We start from the raw sequence: 16,885 nt of genomic DNA, 5'->3' as shown, positions 1-16,885 counted from the left end.
ATTTTTCACACATTTTAATAGAAACTCAGAAATTAACTAAGAAATTTAAAGCTTACGTGGTTGAGCAGAGTTGGGCTATACCCGTTGGAAGTCAGAATTGACAGTTAATTAATGATGTAGAGTTCTTGAAGTCTCATTGGCTAGAATTAATCAGGTGCTGAAGAGCTGATGCACCTTTAATGTATTAGAATATCAATATTAGTTTTTCTTTTTCTCCCTTGCAGAAATATTTAAGAAATGATTACACCACAAAAAATACCAGCAATGAATGAATTAATAAATCAGTCAACGATCTGTACATTTTATTTAATAATAGCCTATATATTTAGGCCTAACAATATGAATACATTGTATTACAACAAATATATATATATATATATATATATATATATATATATATATATATATACAGTACAGACCAAAAGTTTGGACACACCTTCTCATTCAAAGAGTTTTCTTTATTTTCATGACTATGAAAATTGCAGAGTCACACTGAAGGCATCAAAACTATGAATTAACACATGTGGAATTATATATGGAATTATATACATAACAAAAAAATATGTCATAATCTAGGTTCTTCAAAGTAGCCACCTTTTGCTTTGATTACTGCTTTGCACACTCTTGTTAATGGCTCTCCAGGGTCGGAAGTCCTTCAGGATCAACAGTCGATTATCAAATCCACGTTAACTTCAACATCCACTGACTTCCGGGGTGTGAGAGGACGCTGGCTCAGCTGGATGCCGCTTCTCAACCCATGTGTTTTAGTTATTTTTTATTTTAAAATTTGTTTTATTTTATTTTGCTACCAACTTTTTAAATGATTTAATAGCCTATTAGGCCTACCTCTCGTCTCGGCATTTGGGTGTGGGGTTCCTGTTGGGCTTGGATTGCTGGTCGCTTCTGGGGTGGTTCCTCGGCGTTCTTCTTGTTTCGGGTGGCGGGTGGCGGGTGCCGGGTGCGGCGCCTGGACGGGGCTGGAGGCTGTGTCGTCTCTGGTCTGGGGTCGGTGTGTGTCTGCGTGTGTGGATTCGCCGGCAGTCTGTTGCTCCTGCAGCCTCTGCGTTCTGGTTGCCGGGCAGCTCCCGCGACTCAGAGTGTTGCGATCTTCACAATTTTATCAGGATTCCATTGGATGTGGGCATGCTGTTTCCTTTTGCTGCATTCTTTTCACTGATGGTCTGTGCTGTGACTGGATCCTGTGGAGCACTGGAGTCAGGATTGTGGAGCTCCAACATGATAAGGTACTCACATTCTGAGCTTTTTTCATTGGATCATCATCTGCCTCCCAGCGCCTGTATTATTAAAACTTTGCGATCATTCAAACTTTTGCATCGGCCAAGATATTTGCATCGTGGCTCCCGCCGATGTCTCTATCCTTCACCTGCTGGAATAAATGTACTTCACTCCTCATTTAGGCGTTCAAGTCTTCTGAGCTCTCGTGGCATCTGTTCATCTAACTTACATTTTCCTCAGAAAACGTTGCAGAATCGCGTAAAGAACGCAAGGTCTAAAATTAGACTCGCTTAATTAAATGTGCGTTCAATGAACAAGAAAGCCGCACTGCTTCACGATATAATATTGGACAGAAAACTTGATTTTTTCTGTCTCTGTGAGACATGGCAGCAACCAAATGACTTTTACAATCTTAATTTAGCCAAACCACCTGGATTCACCTACATTGACAGACCTAGACTCACTGGTAAAGGTGGTGGTCTTGCTATTCTATACAGATCTGATTTGTTTATTGCAGAAGTAACAATACCTGCTGTGTCATCTTTTGAATGTTTGACTATCAAAGTTAACTGCACTTCACCAGTACTAGTTGTTTTAATCTATCGCCCATAAGGCTGATGCGAGGTTCTTTTCTGAACTTGCAGAATTATTGACTCTGCTAAGTCCTATTTGTCCAGACATGCTGCTAATAGGGAACATGAATATTCATGTTGACAATCCAAACTGTTCCTCTGCAGCGGCCTTCCTGCATGTGTTAGAGTGTTTTAACTTCATTCAACATGTTGACTTTTCAACTCATAAATCGGGACATACATTGGACCTATTATGTTCTGTGGGTGTTGGTATAGATCAGCTTTCAAAGGATGAAGTTAACTTTAGTGATCATAAATTACTGACAAGTGAATTTACCATCTCTGCCTCCCTGCAGTCTTCTAAACAGCGTGTCATATCCTTTAGAAATATTAAGAATATTGACCCTGAAAGGATTTCCAACCTTGTTGCGGAGCTTCCTGTGATTGGCTCTATTGACTTACAACTCTGCACTTTCCTCAATTCTTAATGTTGTTGCACCAGTGAAAGAACGAGTTGTATCTTTTTCCAAGTCGTCTCCCTGGTACACAAATGATCTGCGTGCACTTAAAGCTGAAGGAAGGAAGATTGAGCGGTTGTATAAAAAATCAGGCCTCACCGTTCACAAATTAATGTTTGAACAACACCAGCTGCAGTATCATCTTGCTTTGAAGACTAGCAGAGAGGCATATTACTCTCATGTTATCAATAAAGGTGCTGCTAATCCTAGGACGTTATTTAAGACAATTGATAGCCTTCTCAAATCTCAAAAGAAAAGTGTCTGCCCTTCTGATGAGATGTGTAATAATTTTAACAAATATTTTACAGAGAAAGTTCAGAGTATTTATAGCTCCATCTCTTTTGACTCTCCTTTGCTGACTAGTGAGTCTTACTCAAAAAAACTACCTTCTACTGCCCTTTCGAACTTTACTACTGTCAATGTAGACAATGTTTTTAAATTGATCATGACTATGAGTTCAACCACGTGCCTTCTTGACCCCTTGCCTACTGAGGTTCTAAAAAAGTGTTTATCACATGTCTGCCCTTCCATCACTGTAATTATTAACAACTCCTTAGCCACTGGCCAGGTTCCTCCGGCCCTTAAGGTGGCCGCTATCACACCTGTTCTAAAAAAAACGGGCTGTGATGTTGAAAATTTAGCTAACTACAGGCCTATTGCGAACCTGCCCTTTGTGGCAAAGGTTCTTGAACGAGTTGTTGTTGGTCAGTTACGGCAATATCTGTCCAATAACAACTTATTGGAACCATTTCAGTCTGGTTTCAGATCTGGACACAGCACTGAGACTGCACTTGTAAGGGTCACCAACGACCTACTTGTTTCTGCTGACACTGGTGCTTGCAGCATTCTAGTCCTGCTAGACATTAGTGCAGCTTTTGACACTATATGTCATATTATCCTTCTTAACAGGTTGCGTGTGTTGTTAGGCATCTCTGGTGTTGTGTTCAAATGGTTTGAGTCCTATTTAGCAGACCGTTTTCAGTATGTTTGTATGGGGAAACATAAATCTGAGGCCACATTAGTTCAGCAGGGTGTCCCGCAGGGGTCAGTGCTTGGGCCGACTTTGTTCAGCATTTATATGCTCCCACTTGGTGACATTATCAGAAAATACGGTCTGAGGTTTCATTGTTATGCTGATGACACGCAGATCTATGTTAACACTCTCCCTGATCCTAATCTTGCAATCACAGCTCTGAGCGCATGTATGGAAGAAATTAAGTTATGGATGCATGCCAATTATCTTAAACTTAATGAATCAAAAACAGAATTTCTACTTGTTGGTATGCCGGCAGCCTTGCACAAGTTTAACTGTCAAAATCTGATCACTGATTCTGATTTACTGGCCCCAGCATCACAGGTGCGAAATTTAGGTGTTATTTTTGATTCACATTTGTCTTTTGATGCCCATATCAAATTGGTTTCAAAATCAGCTTTTTTTCATCTAAAAAATATTGCAAGAATTCGACCTTTTATATCCCTGCCAGATGCAGAAAAGCTCATCCATGCATTTATCACGTCGAGACTAGATTACTGCAATGCACTATACTCTGGTCTCCCTGATAAACATATTAAGAAATTACAGTATATCCAAAACTCGGCCGCACGTGTACTAACACAAACAACTGTTCAGCAGCATATTTCCCCTGTTCTTTATGAACTCCATTGGCTTCCAGTAACGGCACGTATCGATTTTAAAATCTTGATTTTAACATATAAAGCCATTCATGGGATAGCACCGGAATACCTTTGTGATCTAGTTGTTCCTTACATTCCAAATCGTTCTCTCCGCTCATCTGACTCTTATGCTCTACAGCAGCCCACATTCAAATTAAAGTCGATGGGTGGTCGCTCCTTTACGGTTACCGCTCCGCGGTTGTGGAATAAACTTCCATTTGCGATAAAAAATTCTTCTGGACTGCTTTAAGAGGTCTCTAAAGACCCATCTTTTAAAAAATGCTTATTGTCTTTGAAGTGTATCTTATTTAGATTTTTTTTGTCTGATTTTCCTGTTTTTAATGTATTGTTTAATTATCTTATATTATGTTTACTATACTGTGTAGCGCTTTGGGTTGGAGAAAAGCGCATTATAAATAAAATGCATCATCATCATCATCTTGGCATTCTCTTGATGAGCTTCAAGAGGTAGTCACCTGAAATGGTCTTCCAACAGTCTTGAAGGAGTTCCTCGAGAGATGCTTAGCACTTGTTGGCCCTTTTTCCTTCTGTCTGCGGTCCAGCTCACCCCTAAACCATCTCGATTGGGTTCAGGTCCGGTGACTGTGGAGGCCAGGTCATCTGGCACAGCACCTCATCACTCTCCTTCTTGGTCAAATAGCCCTGATGCCTTCAGTGTGACTCTACAATTTTCATAGTCATGAAAATAAAGAAAACTCTTTGAATGAGAAGGTGTGTCCAAACTTTGGTGTGTCCAAACTTTTGGTCTGTACTGTATATATATATATATATATATATATGTGTGTGTGTGTGTTTGTGCATTATTGGGTGTTCCAATTAGGTCTAACTGGGGTTTGAACTACTGTAATATGTTCAAATATATAATCTGTCTGACTTTGTCTGAAAACAGCTACAAACCAAGTGGTTCTCTTGTTGACATTGTGCCGTTTTAGTTAAGTATTTGATGAGCTGTAGAATATATTACAGTTTTGTTATGGACAATTTATTGTTTACATTTAACTGTCATTGTCACAAAAATATAATTTTAATGCAACATTTGCATGTAGATGAAAAAAAGAAAATAATAAAAAAAATAATAAATTATAAACTGCAGTGGGGTTGCCCACTGAAAACCTACATAGTGCCCAAAGGGCAAAGCTGCTGTGGGCCTCACGTGGGCTAACCTACATGGTTTTAGGGTCAAACTCACTGCAAACAAAAATCTGATTTTTTTTTAAATCCTGACTGATTCAAATATACTGTAAGAATGAGAAACATATTGATGCAAATTCTTAAACTCACTAGGCTTGAACTAAAACCCATTGACTCACTGCCCTGTGAAACTATGCGTCATAGATTCCCCTGCAGAACATGATAGAGGGATAATCCTAATCTCACAGACATTAGAGATTAAATTGACCACACCTGAACGGATACTGCTCCGTTAATAACTTTCACTGCAACAGCTGGTTCATATTTCCTTAAGTACCTCATCTTGTAGCTCAGATTATCTATCTATCTATCTATCTATCTATCTATCTATCTATCTATCTATCTATCTATCTATCTATCGTATTTAATTATCTGTTTGTTTTCTGATTGTTCATTAAGCATCTGATGGCAAATTAAGTAATTAAGCTGTCCCCCCATCCCGTCTCCCTAGTAAAGAGGACATGTCATTGGATAATGTGGAAAATTCCCTCAGGGTGAAATTTGACTTTCAGTAGAACAAAACCGAATCCTCTCATTGGATCTCTTGTGTCCAGTCGATGCTCTGTTTACACAAACTAGAGTCATAGATTTTAATTAGTCCAGCCAGACAGTCTTTTTTTTTCTGGATGATCTCAGTGACAACTATTTACAGTCTAAAATTAATGAATTTTCTCTTTAAATATACAGCACGTTGAATATGTCAAATAGATGTATGATGTATCACTTTGGAATGTTATCTGTCAGGATTACATAATTTATGATGTGATTCAAATACAATTATCTAAATGAAATATGAAAATATGTTGCAGACCTAAATACAATTAGAAAATATAATATGGTGTCAAACAAGCATTTTAAAATGAGCTGTGTCCACACAGACCTAAATACAAAGACGAGCTATAAATCATTTTTAAAGCACACTGCATATGATATTTTCAATCGCTGTTAAGTTTTATTGTGATAGCTAGTGTCACAGTTTTATATAAAAAATCCTTTGATTAGGTATTGGTTCCCTACTTTTTCTGTTTTTTAAAACCTGCCAGCAATGCAAGTCATTATTGCTTTGGTTGTCACACATTGTCATATAAAACACAATATTATACCTTTTATCAACATATTTATCTTTCAGCAGCAGATAAGTAACATTCATGTCTTCTTTCATAAACATTGACTTTCATGTCTTTAGTCACTAAAGCTCTATTGCACATTCACTACATGAAAACAATAATTGCCCTAGATTAGCATTACTCTCATTAAAAATGTATGGCTAATCTTCAATACTGATATTATAGCACATTACAACCAACACAATCAATTATGCACTGTATGTATATCAACATTTCTTTTGTACAGAATTGCATTTGTAGAAAGAGTAGAGAAATACAACATTGTTAAGAGACCAGCTCATTAACAGGTTTTCAAATCATCTGTGATCCATAAAAGCATATCCTGCCTGTTTTCAGTCACAACCACACGTGAATTATGGAGGCTAGGTTTCCAACCTTGTGCTTCTGGTTATTTATCTTAAATCATGACATAATTGCAACAAGTTTCAAATGTTCAGTGTGTTCCTGTATTGTAGATGTAATGGCATTGACCAGATCAAAAGGAAACATTTGGTTCTCATTTTCACTACAGCCATCATTTCATCACCTCTGCTTTTGAAGTCAAACATAATTTTATCTCTGGTTTTTGCACAAGGTATTTTCTTAAACATGCTATTAAAATCCTGTGTGCGGGGGACAATCCAACAAAAACCTCTGTCCTGCAAAGTCAGGGATGTCAAAACCTGCTCCTGGAGGGCCATTGTCCTTAGATCCAACTCAAATTAGACCCCAATTGGAGCTAAACTCTGCAGGACAGTGGCCCTCCAGGACTGAATTTGGATATCCTCTGCTCCAAAAGCTACATACCTAGACAGCATCATAGACTGGCTTCAGCTGTGAAAGCTGTTCCCAAAGTAGGTAGGTAACAGCATTATGCTACTCCCTTAGGTAGCCTATACCTTATTTTGGCCAAATGTATCCTTAATGAAGAAAGCAATCCCAGAATGCATTGTGACAAGCTCAGTGAAATAAAAAAATGCATCCAAGAATGGTGGCCAGGAAACTAAGTTAAATAGACTGGTAGCACTGTGTAACAAATAAAACAATGCGTTTTCTAAAATTAGGTCAAAATATCAAACGTTGTATTTTCTGACTGGATGAAAAAAAGAAAAAAAAAATCTGTGACCTAATGCACTGCCATTTTTTTATTTGACCAGTCTGACTGCCCAAAATCTATAAAAACCAGGTGAAAACTTTGTGCAAAAGTTATGTAATGTATTTTTCTGTTCCTTGCTTATATTATCTTCAATATGTGCTGCTCTAGTCTATATTACAAATTAAATGCATATAGACTGTCAGGGTTGATTTGAAAGTTAATGCTTGTTGATCTGTCTTCTTAGATAACAAGGCTAAGTGAGTTACAACATCTGCAATCCAGACTTTTGAGGTTCCTGACAACATTTTGCTTTTAAAATAGCAGCAAAACACCCTTTTATGCTACACACCAAATAGTCAACAAAAAAAGTCTTTCTTAAATCAGTCATAACTCAGGCTGTTGTCTTGAAGGTTTGAGTTGTAGTGGTAAAGAATCCTGACTGGAAACTGTGCTTTTGACATCATCAATATTAGATCCTTCCAAGAGCATGCTGTCCCTTCTGATGTTCTTCTGGTCTTTATCATCATCATCATCGTCGTCATCCTCTGTTTCCTCTTTATCCATGAATGCTACTTCATTCTCATAACAAAAAGAGTTGGAGCTAGACCTTACGTACTTTTTTTTGGCCAAATCTCGAGCGCTGCATTGAGGTGTGCTGAGAACCTCATAGGTGTTCTCGAAGCGTGAGTAGTCCACCTTGTAATGGTTTTTCTCCTCAAAAAGGACCGGCTCAAAGAGATGACCCCACAGGATTTCACTCGTAACGTAAGAGCTCCGACACTGAGTGGTCATAGACGTAGCTTCCACCATGCCCTCCAAAATCACCACAATCTCCAGCCCCGAACTTTCCAGTTCCTGTTTGCTCATATCATAGAAAGGACTGTCCTCAGAAATCTCATGCACAATGGTGATATGGGACACTAAAAATATGCGGTCAATACCAGTGTCAAATCCGACATCAATGTCTATCTGATCCAGCGGGATGAACTCGCCTTCAGCAGTTGTGCGAGATTTGAGCAGCTGGGCACGAACATGAGCTTCCACCAAGTGGCTTTTCCGGAGATTCCCGACCCTCCACATTAGACACAGTTTACCATCTCTCATAGCTATTGTGGCATAGTGACTGAACACAAGCGTTTCATTTCTTTTCTTAGGCTTGGCCATCTTAGCCATGACTGCACCAATGATGAAGGCATCAATGATGCATCCCAAGATGCTCTGGAAAACCACCATGAAGACAGCAATGCTGCAGTCCTCTGTTACATATCGGTAGCCATAACCAATAGTTGTTTGTGTCTCCACGGAAAACAGAAATGCTGCTGTGAAGCTATCAACATTCGAAATGCATATCTGCTCTTGATTCTCAGACTCCCCAGACAAAAGTGCAATGAGCCAGAAAATTACTCCGAAAAGAAGCCAGGACAATAGGAAGGAGAGGCAGAAGAGGACCATCATCCAACGCCAGCGGATGTCAACGCACGTCGTGAAGATATCGGCCAGGTAGCGCTGACCTTTTTCACTCATGTTGATGAACTGCACATTGCAGTGTCCGTCCTTGTTGACGAAGCGGGTTTGCTCTTGCTGCTGCATGTGCACTTTGCCGCCCACATTTCCATTGCCGTAGCCATTTTGCATGGCAATAGGGGACAGCTTCATCCCGCCTTCCTCAGAGGAAACTATGCTGTACCGGTGTGTTCTCACACTTCCCATCACCGCCGTAGGAGGTGGTTGAGACTCGTCTGCTTTGGAAAACAGTCTGAGTTTTTGGTAGACTCGTTGGAGAAACACTTTCGACCTCTCACATGTGCCACCACACAAACGAAAATCTTTAATACCTTGGAATCAAGCAAGCATTGGGATGACCACTCCAAAAAAAACTGTTTTCGCTGAGGCTACGAGGATCTCTCCTCTTCTGTGGATTAAGTGGACCTCATCGGCAAAGCACGGCTATAGAAATAACATATAGACAAAGTATGAGATCTGAAGAAATGAGTCTGAGGAATGAGAGGCCAATCTATTCAGTTTGCACAAAGAAAATGATTATTTATGAACGGTGACATTACAGGGCTTTAAAGATTAACTGTCAAGATCAAGAAAAATATTTCCATGCATGTAAGGTAATTTATCCTTTGAACTTGCAGAGCTGTCCAGAAACACAGATGTTCAGATTAGAGCTACATATTCAGTTAGAGAATTATACACCACATATATAATACCAAATATATAATATATAATATGTCAACTATTAGATGAATATTTAGTTGACATATGAACATGGACAAATACACTTTTAAAAGTATGAATGTTCCATTTACAGGTATAGTTTGTTAATAAACATGAGGTCATTAAAAAAACATCCACGGTAATTATAATAAAATGATGGGGAAAAAATTCTGTTTCAAGAAGTTTTAGATGAAGTTTAGTGTAAGGACAGTTTAAAATGAGAGGATGGTTTATACAGCGAAGGAGCCACATTTGGTCTTCAATTCCATCAATGTAATTTATATTATCTAAATAGATCCAATACACGAACAGAAACAAGTTTTGAAATCAACTGAATTAAGAGTCACACTATAGGACAATAAAAGTAAACATTAAATGAAAAGGTTAAAACTAAAATGCAAAACATAAGCTCAACAAAACACAATACAAAATTCAGTATCTGAGTAGAAAGGAAAACAAATTAATGAATAAATATTTAAAATAATTATTTAATAACTGATTCAAGGCTATAAATTGTATGATGTCATTGAGACATATAGAGAAAGCTGATAATTTATCATAAAATACACATCAAGAAGGGGCTTCATCCCAGATATAGTTATATTTTATTTGAATGTCTTTTTCATTATTTTGTAACTTGCTAAGATAAACTTGTGCTTATTTATTTTGCTCAGGTGGAATTACAAAACAAGGTTTATATAGGTGGATGGAAACAGATTACACGAATAAACACACTTGATTTGTCTTTTGTTCTGAGGAGAACAATAGAGTGTTGTCTGCTATAATATGATTTTTTTAAAACATTGTAATATTGTAATTTAAACATAAATAAACATAATATAAATATATAATTATGAATCTCGAAAAAGCGTTCCACAAAATACTATATAATAATATTATTATTAAATTGATGCACATTGAAAGATAATGAATCTATCATTAAAATAAACAAAGCATAATTCACCACTGTTAAACTGATAGCATAAAATTAAATTTGACAACTGTCAAACAAGTTAAAATAGCTACTCAATAAAAAATGCCTAAAACTGACATTTGCACAGAAGTAACTACTCGTTTCTAATGACTGCAATAATAGTTTTAGCAACTGTTAAAAAAAGATATCGCCACATAACTAAACCGAAGCTTACCTTCTGGAGTTCAAGAGCAACAGGAGTTTAGATCAGCACATTTCTGCAGATATCAGTTGTGGTAAAGATCAGTCAGACATGATGGGGCTTGATGGGGGTTTTGATCATCTCACTCAGTGTTGGCCAAAGCTCAAGCCAATCGAAGAATAGTTTTAAAAAGCCTGTTAATCTCCGCCCTGCTGTCATGACAGGCAGCTGTGATTACTGCATCTCTCACAGGATGCCGTCACGATTGCACGATGACGTTAAAAAAAACAGTAAAATTATAGCTATATATATATATATATATATATATATATATATATATATATATATATATATATATATATATATATATATATATTAGGGCTGGTTATTTAACGCGTTAATTAGATTAGTCAATTATGGAGAAAAATAACGCGTTACCTAATATTATTAACGCATTTAACGCACATTGCCCCGCCCCAGACCTATGTGGATCATCTGCCATTTCATACAGTCGATTGATGACTAATATGAGGCAGAGCAACAATTTACTGCTTAATGGAGCTTAGAAAATGTCCCTAAAATCCAAGATTTGGGGCAAAACGCCCGTTTGAGAATGTGTCTCATATTTACAACACATAGGCCTAGTTAAGAAATATCACATAAGAAGTAGGCTAAGTGCAGTATCACAAGAGTGCAAATGCAGGGCTCTCAAGTTTTTAAGATAGGCAAGAGTGACACCCCCCCACCCCACCCCCCACCCCCCAAGAAGAAAATATTTGACACATGACACTGACAATTTAACCAAATACAAAGTGTTTATTCAATTTCCATTCATAAAATTTTTGTGTGTGTGTGTGTTTGAGTGTGAGAGAGAGAGAGAGAGATTATGACTGGTGTTGTTTGTTGTAAGTGTTTGTTGCCTTTTTGGACTCCTACCATTTTCGCCACCTTCTCTGGGCCAGCATCCTGTAACCTGCTCTTTTTGGGGGGGCTTTCCTCTCAGGGTGAATGAAAAGGATGCTTAGTTGCCTTTTACCTGACATCTTTGAAAGACAGATGCAATGATTAATGCATCCATGGCCAGGATTATATAATTATAAAATATGACATGATTTTAAAATTTACCTATAACATCGACAATGCAATACACTTTAATTAATTTAGTGCTAATAAAATTATTTAGCCTATTGGAGAGAGATACATTTATAATGTGACAATATGTCGTGTGATAACGAAAATATGACTAGGCCTAGACTAACGTTACTTGTTCTGAGCAGATGTTGTCAGTGAACAGGCTGTAAAAAAATCTTACCCAGATACAAAAGTGCTATTTTCTGATTGGCTATTGTGTAGCCTATTTCTTTTTTTTTGATTGGCTGATAAGTGGCAGACTCGATTAAGAACTCAGTCCAGGGGAGACGCGCTTGATTCCTGCCGGTTTCCATAGTGAGAGTGGCGCGACCAGATAACTTTTGGGCGCTGCGGCATATTAAATATATTATAAATAGTTTTTCTGCGTGAGAAATACAATGTGTGACGGGAGTGCGTGACAAAAGACCGAAATGAGTGACTGTCACGCTCAATGCGTGACACTTGAGAGCCCTGCAAATGTGATACTCATCTTATACAACAGTTCATTAAGAAGTTAATATTTTGTTATTTTATACACAATGTTGTCTGTTTTGCTTAATTTTGCCAGCCAGAAGATAAAGACAGAGCAGAACTGTTCATCTCCGAACAACCCACAGCGGCTTCATTTCTAAATCCATGTTTTAAACGAATTTGGTGAACCATTTGGCACGCTGAACCACTGGCCATAGTCGCATTGGCTTTGAGGTGGCACTGCACAGACCGATCGGTGTATGACATCAAAGTACTGCAAGAGAGATTCAGAAGCACAAGGAGTCGTCTGCTCTCTAAGCTCTTGCGGTTCTTTGATGTCACACCGATCGGGCTGATGGTGATGATCCACTTCAAGTCGAACAAGCCTCATGAGTTAATGGACCATTCATAAAGAACCATTTACTTCACTCCTGAATGAATCAGCCATTTGAACGAATCAAATGAATGAATAATGACTCGATGACTTAATCATTAAGACATTTACCACCACCTACTGGCAGTTTTAGTTTATTATTTAGAGTATAATTTCATTAAAGAAATAATTTCATATTTTCATAGTAATGATAATAAAATTAAGAAAATAAATTATTATAATTATAATTCACCCAACCGAAAATTACAATTCTCTCATCATTTACTCACATAGTCCAAAAGAGTAGGCTGTGTGTAATCAGTTTTATCAAACAAAATATTTATTTCTGAACCTTCTTTTTGTAATGCCTGTCTGATGCTTTACACAACAATGACTTTAAATTATCTTTTGGGAGTAATTTCTCCAAATTTGATGTGTGATTAATTCAATGAATTACTCACCACATGTAATTAATTAGATAAAAAATGTTAATATATATATATATTTTAGGGGTGTAACGGTACGTGTATTTATACTGGACTGTTTCGGTACAGGGCTTTCGGTACGGTGCACGGAATGACCGAATGCAGTATTTTGTGTGCGGAACCGAGGTACATTTTCATGTTTCCAAACGAACATATTAATTGGCGTAAGTCTCCGCGTTCAGCGCAAATCCCGCCCTGCATCTGATTCTAAGGCCGGTGACACACTGGTTGCGTGGCGTGGCGTTTCTGCTGTGTGTCAGTTGCGTGACGGCTGCTTCCCGTTTTCTGTGTCTTTACACACCAGAATCGTGCCTGACGCGGCGCTGGCGCGCTGCTGCTACTGTTGGTGACATAGAGGGAGACCGCAGAGGCGCCGACAGACCAGGATCTTGTCTTTACGACAACAATCTATACTTCATGCTGAGCATAAATATAAAGCCTACTGATAAAGGACACCGTCAACAGTATTGACGGCAAAATAGACTATGCTTGACAGGTACAATATGCCAGTGTGTCACCGGCCTAAGGTTTTCAAAAGGCATCACGCGAGTGTGAACATCTCTACAACTAGGAAAAAAACGATTGTAATTCAAACGCAGCTCCCGTCGGCATTTAAACAGACCTTTGCTCTTAATTCTGATCGGTCCAACGCAATAACGAAATCTGAGCAGGTCTAAAAACTGAAACTGTTGATGCTGCACTTTACACTTTGGAAAAGTTATATATATTTTTTAAATATGAGCAGGCCTAGATGCTGGGATTGGTAATGCTGCACTGTAATCATAGTTATTTATTTATATTTTTCATTATATTTTATTATATGATATTGGTTTGAGACTGAGAGTATTTTATTTAGTGGAGAACTTTGCAGCAGTATTTTATTTCTTATTCTTTTTTTATTTTATATATATTTTATTAAAAAGTATTTTAAAAAAGTGTTAGCAAATTGTTAAAAAAAAGTTTATAGTAATAAACAACCTGCAGTTTAATGTTTGCATTTCTTTCCCTTACTGTACCGAAAATGAACCGAACTGTGACTTTAAAACCGAGGAACGTACCGAACCGTGACTTTTGCGTACCGTTACACCCCTTATATATATATACATTACAACAAGTAAAACAAGTAATATATACAAATACAAACAAGTAATATATGTGTATGTTTATATATATAAAGGTCATTAAAAAGGACTATATGGTCAGTAGGATAAAAAAAAAAAACTCTTATCTGATCAAAAATACAGTAAAATCTGTCATATTGTGAGCTATTAATACAATTTACACTACCTGTTCTCTATTTTAATAACCTGTGATGGCTAAGTTGAATTTTGGCATTACCTTTCTGATCCTTCAGAAATCATAGTAATAAGCTGATTTGCTGCTGTTATCTCTCTCTATCTCTCTATTTATTTTGTATTATTTATTTTTTAATAATGTATAATCAGCTCACTGATTAGCATGCATAGTCACTGAAGCATGTCAATGCTTGCATCATAATATCAAGTACCGATAACCATCAATTGCTCAGTATCACAAAGACGACAAGGCCTTGATGATCCTGGTCATTCTCCAGACCTTCTTGACCTAAACTCATCAGCGTCCTGGGATTAAAATTTTCACCTCTGGCCAGTTATTTAACCTGAGCATCCGTCAGATCATTAGATCCAGCAGCTGAAAATATAGAAATGAATTCAAAATTAATATTTAACATTTTTTGTACAGTATTTGATTTCATTCTTAATTTCTCAGTAATGTTATGCAGTTTTCACTGGCTGCTTGTGATTGATGTTTTTACTTTTACATTCAGTGAAGTGACATTCAGCCAAGTATGGTGACCCATACTCAGAATTTGTGCTCTGCATTTAACCCATCCGAAATGCACACACACAGAGCAGTGAACACACACACACACACTGTGAGCACACACCCGGAGCAGTGGGCAGCCATTTATGCTGCGGCGCCCGGGGAGCAGTTGGGGGGGTTCGATGCCTTGCTCAAGGGCACCTAAGTCGTGGTATTGAAGGTGGAGAGAGAACTGTACATGCACTCCCCCCACCCACAATTCCTGCCGGCCCGGGACTCGAACTCACAACCTTTCGATTGGGAGTCCGACTCTCTAACCATTAGGCCACGACTTCCCCTTCACAGGGTCAGTTTAGAGTAAACAGTGTCAGAACGTTCACTGGTTTTCACTAAAAGACTTGTAGATTTGAGCTCAATCCCAGTATAGATTTGTTCTATTGGTCGACTTACACTGTCTACAATTAATAACAGACAAAGGAATACTTTGTTTAACTTGATTTCCTCTGCTAATATCACAATGAAAACAAACAAAGATGGATCTGTTTTTCACTTTCTTTAGAAAACAACTAGTGATTCAGAAAAATCTTAAAATATTATGACAAAATAATTTAAATGAGATCATTAGTTACCTGTAATTCATCAAAAGACTCAAAAATATGATCAGTTCCTGCAATAAATTCATACATTAATTTTGAGAAGGATTATAATTATTTTATCATGCATCTTATGTAATAAATTCCACAGAAAAAAATATATTGTGTTCAGGTTGAAAACACTCCACTATTTTTGAAAACTCCCCTAAAGTTAAACAGTTGAGTTTTACTGTTTTTGAACCCATTCAGCCGATCTCCGGGTCTGGCTCTAGCACTTTTAGCTGTAGATTAGCATAGATCATTGAATCTGATTAGACCATAAGCATCTCACTCAAAAATGACCAAAGAGTTTCTATATTTTGTTCTACTTAAAACTACAGAGTGAATGAAAAGTTGCAATTTTCTAGGCTGATATGACTAGGAACTATACCATGGGTGCTGCAGGCGCAGTGATATTATTCGGTGCAGGGACTAATTTCAAGTGCTGCGTAGGGATATGCCAGTATCTAATTTTCCTGTCACGAAACAAATTCCTTGTATGTGTGAACATACCTGGCAATAAAGCTCATTCTTCTTCTTCTTCTTCTTCTTCTTCTGTTGCGATTAATTGCTCATGCTTTAATCATGTTATACGGTATTAAAACAGTACTGAAATTTACTTTTAAAAAAATGGTCATAATACAGTATAACAGGTTAAACAATTTTTTTTTTCTTATAACAAGTTAAAAGTTAAAGGTTTTACACAGATTAAAGTGTAAAATAACTATAAAGACCCATAGGTATCACTTTACAATAAGACCTCATTAATTAACCATTAACATTCACAATGAGCAATAGCAACCGTCTACATTGCGAGTAAATTTATCACATATGTGACTAAATCTTCATTCTGGTGACTAAATGATGTCTAATATTAGCCAATAGCTAATAGCTTCTCAGATTTTATTCACCAGTGTGTTAGTTGGAGGCTAAGTGAAAGTTTAACACAGATATATTTTCACTCGGGAACACTCTCAGGCTGAGGGCTTCAGAGTTTTTTTCAGTTCAACTCAATGGATGTGCAGTGCTCCTGTATTTAATGTACCGTAAACTCTAGTGTGAATGTATTTTCCTGTCAAAATAACAGCATTCCTATGGAAGTCTTCAGCATAAGAACAGCCAGGTTTTCCAGTAGTGGGTGGAGTTAATGTGCAAAAGGCAATCTTATTGGCTGGCACTCACCTATTATCATCCCAGTTTTGTTTTCAGCAAATCAGTTCAATATTTTCTGTCTGCAA

The 16,885-nt window shown here is 37.5% G+C and overlaps 2 protein-coding genes across 2 annotated transcripts in view; both read right to left on the bottom strand.

Annotated features, from left to right (window-relative positions):
• Window positions 1-7,248: 7,248 nt before the first annotated feature.
• Window positions 7,249-9,826, bottom strand: kcnj2b (potassium inwardly rectifying channel subfamily J member 2b). Its single transcript, XM_059558838.1, has one exon. The coding sequence runs from the start codon at window positions 9,122-9,124 to the stop codon at window positions 7,799-7,801; it is 1,326 nt and encodes a 441-aa protein (XP_059414821.1). The 5' UTR covers window positions 9,125-9,826; the 3' UTR covers window positions 7,249-7,798.
• A 5,528-nt stretch (window positions 9,827-15,354) lies between these two features.
• LOC132149743 (Fc receptor-like protein 5) overlaps window positions 15,355-16,885 on the bottom strand; it is a 126,589-nt gene continuing 125,058 nt past the window's right edge. The window contains exon 11 of the mRNA XM_059559149.1: window positions 15,355-15,470. Within this exon, the coding sequence (XP_059415132.1) occupies window positions 15,355-15,470 (116 nt within the window). The remainder of the gene's footprint in view (window positions 15,471-16,885) is intronic.

Source organism: Carassius carassius, chromosome 9, assembly GCF_963082965.1.
Source record: "Carassius carassius chromosome 9, fCarCar2.1, whole genome shotgun sequence".
Classification (NCBI taxonomy): domain Eukaryota; kingdom Metazoa; phylum Chordata; class Actinopteri; order Cypriniformes; family Cyprinidae; genus Carassius; species Carassius carassius.
Note: the sequence above shows the minus strand (reverse complement) of the source record. Positions and strands in the feature narration are given on the sequence as shown.

Coding starts and splice junctions, on each gene's coding strand:
- kcnj2b (XM_059558838.1), bottom strand. CDS start 9,124: ATGGGAAGTGTGAGAACACACCGGTACAGCATAGTTTCCTCTGAGGAA.